Source organism: Vigna radiata, unplaced genomic scaffold (assembly GCF_000741045.1).
Source record: "Vigna radiata var. radiata cultivar VC1973A unplaced genomic scaffold, Vradiata_ver6 scaffold_48, whole genome shotgun sequence".
NCBI lineage: Eukaryota > Viridiplantae > Streptophyta > Magnoliopsida > Fabales > Fabaceae > Vigna > Vigna radiata.
The window spans coordinates 884,834-890,571 of record NW_014542925.1 but is presented as its reverse complement, the minus strand read 5'-3'; the positions used below and the strand labels follow the sequence as shown (position 1 = coordinate 890,571).

Genomic DNA, 5,738 nt, shown 5'->3' with positions numbered 1-5,738 from the left:
AGCAATCTCAAATCCATGTCCTAAGAAATGGTTGCGTTGAAGTCAGTTTTGATGACTGTTAGTGAAATAACTTTCAATCAAATGCTCACCATGACTATAAGAATTCTACATCTTAGATCCAAGTAATACCTAATATGAAAAGTAATGCTACTAAAATTAGACAAAAATGCAACATCAATAGAGTGCATATTGAATCTGATCAATTCCGGAGAGATCCGATTAATGTTGTCAGTTAATGATCAACCAAGCAAAATCAATAAGTTCCATGTTACCTCCATATTATCTGTGTCACAACTTATATGATCTCATAAAGGTATCTGTATTCGAGATAGTGAGACCAGCCCCAATAACAAATCATTTGCATTGGTAGAGAGATGACTATTGCTCCCATCAAAGATACAAACGAATGCATTCAGAGATCTTGTTTTTAAGGAAAAGAAATAGTAATAGTGAAAGGTAATAAAAGAATTTAAGAAATAATCATATATGATAAATGTTTAATAACTTAGTACTCCATCTAGCTATTCAAGCTGAATATTTTCTCAGTTGTCTTGTTGAGTTATAGCAATTCCTAACCCTTAAAAGTCATTTATAAAATTCAACTTACTCAAAATCAGTAATTGATGAGTTCCATGAAACGTAGAGTATACTATCTACATTGCAAGTCAAACTGAAACAGCCTATAACAGAGGTAAGGAAATAAAGGAAACAAGAAATGGGAGCGGACGAGAGTTCCTCCAAGTAAGAGAAACGCTGTGCTCCAATTTTCCAATTATGATCCTCCAAAAAGATAAGATGCCTCCACACTAGTACATCATTCCTTACAACAGAAATACACATATCACATCCCACTAACTAATTAGCTGCTAAATTCCCCTTTTTATACCTTTTTTACAAAAGCAAAATACACAAATTATTAGTTAGGCTTGGGTTTGGACCTTTATCAGTTTGAGTCACTGTTCGTAACACAAATGAACATTTAAAATCGCACTAGATTCCAAAGCTACCTATTATTTAATTTACTTTCTGAAAATCAAATTTATTTAAGTTATCATATGCAACCGTGGTTGTTAAATTCAGGGATGACAAGAAAAATTCGCATATGTGACATTCTAATTATATTATACAGATATATAATATAATAATGGCGACATACCATGAATAATACTAGAAAGCAGTTAATTGTAATAGAATTTCAGTCATCCTTAAACTGTAAAATTTGGAAACTTGGAGTACTAGAGTTTCTCCCTTAAATTACAAAGAATTTAAAATTTAGAACATGACAAAGTTTCTTCAAAATATCCTAGGATAAAATACTTAAAGCCTAGAGAACTAGGCAGCAAGATTTCCTTCCCCATCAAGAGTTGTTTCCAAAGTATCTCCTCGCCATCTGCTCTCATCCAAGTGGATGATCATCGTAAGGGAAATAAACGCAAACATGACACAAACACAAGCAATTGCAAGGGCGAGCTAATTATATAAAAAAACATACAATTAAGAGCATGTACATACAAGATATTAATTTAAAGCAAACAAGATAAAACATTCATCCTATCATGTTAAATACTAGACTTGACTCGTCCGGACTTTAGAATGATAGTCGAGCTATGGCGGGTCATGCACCATTGGTGGCTTGTGACTTAGGCTCTACCGCCTTGGGCTCCACCGCCCTAGGCTCCCCCGCCCTGCCACACTCACGAGGTTAGTTTGTTACGCGCCTTGGAGCATGATGGAAGCCTCCAAGACTAAGACCTCTTGCTACTCCTCACCATATGGTTCAGTCCTCTCTACGTGAGAAGAAAGACCATTGGAGCGTCAGGAAGACCCCCAAGACCGAGCTCCTAGTTTCATTCTAAAACACTAAGAATCTCACCGAGAGATTCTATACAGATGGAACTTAGTTTACCACTTGGATCATACTTTCATCACTTTGTAATCATATACTTTTTGTCACAATCAACATATACATAATCTCAACAATACCTTACTCATCAATCACAAATTATAAAAATAAATACTCCCTAATTTAATCTAAGTTAATCAATACCATACCATAATCTTTTATAATTTATTTCCAATGCCTAAACCCTGTACAGATATAAAACCCTGTTTCCTTCAGCTATATTATAATAGTTATATTAAACCATACTTCTATTATAAATTTTCTATTAAATCATTGCACAAACATTTTTAATTTATATTAAACTAACATTTATATTATAATATTATATTATACGTACCTTTTATTATATATAGAACTATATTATATTAATAAAATATAATAACATATGTACCGTTACATAATATCAATATAATTATACGTGCTATTAACATTTTTTATGTAACTATATTATATTAATATAATTCATTAACCTACGTAATTATATAAATACCTATATTATATTAAACTAATTAATATATATATATATATATATATATATATATATATATATATATATAATTCATACATTCATAATATAATATATTATGATATGTATTATCTCCAAATAATTTACAATGTTCCCTTAATTATGAAATTGCCTGTTAAACTATTCATTACCACATAATGCTTGCTCCCAACCTCACCTTACTACCCAATTGGTCACTGGAGAGGGTTTAGATGTCTGAACGCATCAGATTCACCTTCGACGCTAGCACATATGACTAGTCACAACTGACTGGACTAGGCTAGGGCTCCTTTATGATCAGGGATGTGCCAACTCAGGTTTTTAAGTCCCCTCTATCCTACTAACAAAGTACTCTCAACTAGCCCCTTATGATTTATTTAAGTCATCAAAACTGTTCTATTATACTATAGACCTCAAATGACCAATTTTAACATTTCACTTCTTCTTATAGTGACCTGAAACAGTGCATGTGCATTCAGATGCTACCCAAATAGTACTAATTAAGTCTGGCCCCAAACCTTTCCCAAAATATAATCAATCACAGTAACCAACTTAGTCCCAAATAACACAGATTATATTCATCAAACAGTAACTAACACAGATTATATTCATCAAACATCAAACAATAACTAATCATAGTAACTAACACAGATTGTATTATAAAACATCAAACAATAACTAATCACAGTAACTAACACAAATTATATTCATCAAACAGTACACAGGAAATCAATCACAGTCCCAACAGAACATCTTATTTTTAAATTAATCATGCATAAGACACTGAAACTGGTTCAATAAAAAAAATAATTAGCTCCCCTTACCTGTGGATTGTGCTGAACAGTATACCCAAGGTGCTCTAACAGTGACCCACACGCCAATATGCTCACCGACCCTACAGATCACCAAATAGGTGATAGAATGTAGCTCTTAGAGCTAGAATATACCGAAAATGAAAAGGAAAACGTACAAGGCACATGCAGTCAGTAAAACTAAAAACCCTAGGTCCTAGACAGTGAAAAAGAAAGGGAAAAAGGCTTACCGGGTACGAACATGAAAACTGTTCAGTTCAAAGGATAGCTCTTTGCACCGCGAACGTTCAGATACCTTTAGGTTACAACTCAAACGGTTCAGTGTTGTAAGATGTTAGAGAGAAGGCAAAACACCTTCTTAGGGAGAAAAAAATAGCATAAATGGGAAAGTCTGATTCTTTGAGGGGGACCCCTTCCTAAGGTCTTAGGTCCTTTGTGTATGGGCTGGATGCCCCCAACATAGGCCCAATGGCCTTATTATTTTTCAGACCTTTACAGCATACGCTGATAGATATTATATTATATTATCCGTTACCTGCAAAAAATTAAAATTATATTTTTATTCTTAAATTTAAATTAGGTTTTATTGCGTCTCTACATCTGTGCAACAGCCCATGTCCGTGCTATGCGCTTTGTGCCACCATCGGATATACCCTGTGTTGGATTTACCACCACAATAAGTTGTGTGCCACCATTAGTGTTGAATTTATAAATCAGAGGATGCACACTCTATTCTGAATTTGTTAGTTGTCATTTTTATCATTATGATGTATTTGAGTCTTTGTCTTTCTACATTCTACAAGACTCAGGGTGTTAGTGTGCTAGACGACATGTTACATTTTAAATAAAGAAAGGAAATTTCTGGTGCATGCATTATATTGGCATATAATAACCACAAGATTCTTGATGCAACGAGAGATGCAACTATGAGTCTAGGGGACTAGTGTACAATATATAGTTAGTGTTGGAGTACTTTGTAAAGTAAAACTATAACTGCTGTTAACTACTTTTCTGTCTTAAGTCAGAGAGTAACATCTCTTTATATACGTTGCTTGTACATCAATTTCGGTCAATGAGAAATTCACTTTACTTCCTCAGTTATTCTTTCATTTCTATGATATTCTCTAAACACAGTCCGCACATAACAGTGGTATTCAGAGCTTTTGGTATAGGGGTGACGATCAAAGAGCGAAAGATGACGGGATTGATACATAGCAACCTTCCAATCTTCGATGGCAAAGACTTCGACGATTGGTGCGTCAAGATGGAAGCCATCTTAAGGTTTCAAGAGGTGGACGAAGTGGTGAAGAAAGGGCTCCAAGAACCTTTGAAAGATGACTCGGAGGCGGTAAAGAAGTTTTATAAAGAGAATCGCCGCCTTGATTGTAAGGCACGGATGTTGCTTCATTAGTGTATCTCTCCAGCGATGTTTCAAAAGGTCTCGAAAGCTGCATTCGCGAAAGAAGTATGGGACATCCTTCAAGAAAGGTATGGAAATACAGGCAAAGTGAAAAAGATACGTCTACAGTCTCTCCAACGACAGTATGAACTTCTTGGTATAGGTGAAAATGAAACAGTGATGGAGTATATGGGAAGAATACAAGCTCTTGTCAATGATATGAGAGCTTGTGGAAAGGTTGTCAAAGACAGAAAAATAATCAGAAAAATTCTACGTATGCTGACGCCACAGTATGATCATATTGTGATCACCATTGAGGAGTGTAAGGATCTGGAGATGCTTAAATTTGAGGAGCTGCAGAACTCGCTTGTTGTGCATGAGCAACAATTGTTGGAAAGGAAGAACGCAGAGAAAGCAGCGTCGCAGGCAACAAATCAAGCACTGCAAGCAAGATCGAAGCAGAGTTTCAAGAATCGTGGTAGAGGAACAAGAAGATTACATGGTAAAGGTGGTCATAATGGAGGAAGAAACTCGAATCTTTCAGATCAAAATAATGCAGAAAATGTAGACGAATTAAAAGAAGGAAGCAACAGAGGTGGTGGAAATTCAAGAGGTAGAGGAAGAAAGGGTTCTGATAAACGAAACATTCAATGTTATACGTGTAATAAATATGGCCATAATTCTGCTGAATGCTGGTATAATGAGTCTACCAAGAAGAACAAGAATGATGATGCGGCAAACTTGGCATAGGACGATTACGAGTCTGAATCAGAACATGTAGTATTGATGAGTGCTGTCGAAAAGAATGGAAAAAGTGGCAGTGAAGGATCGATGAAGGACAGGTGTTGCGGAAACAGTGATGTTACAAATTTTCAAACAAACACGTTGATGATGGAAGACAGGTGTTACCAAAAAGGTACGTGTAAAATATTTGCTGAGTTCGTGTCACATGCAAATGAAAAACATCATGCAACGGAGGGCATAAAAGACAAAAGAGTCATGCTATCAGATAATCACAAATATCACACAGATACAAATCAATGTTGGTATTTAGACTCCGGTTGCTCAAACCATATGACTGGAAGAAGAGATTGGATGGTTGAGCTCAATCCGAGGAAG

The 5,738-nt window shown here is 35.3% G+C and overlaps 1 protein-coding gene across 1 annotated transcript; it reads left to right on the top strand.

The window, feature by feature from the left end:
- The first annotated feature begins 4,415 nt into the window (after positions 1–4,415).
- On the top strand, positions 4,416–5,369 carry LOC106752812. The gene is made up of 2 exons (XM_014634584.1): positions 4,416–4,568; positions 4,659–5,369. The coding sequence occupies exons 1-2, from the start codon at positions 4,416–4,418 to the stop codon at positions 5,367–5,369; spliced, it is 864 nt and encodes a 287-aa protein (XP_014490070.1).
- The last annotated feature ends 369 nt before the right edge of the window (positions 5,370–5,738 follow it).

Coding starts and splice junctions, on each gene's coding strand:
- LOC106752812 (XM_014634584.1), top strand. CDS start 4,416: ATGACGGGATTGATACATAGCAACCTTCCAATCTTCGATGGCAAAGAC. Junction 4,569..4,658: donor TGAAAGATGACTCGGAGGCG/GTAAAGAAGTTT, acceptor ATGTTTCAAAAG/GTCTCGAAAGCTGCATTCGC.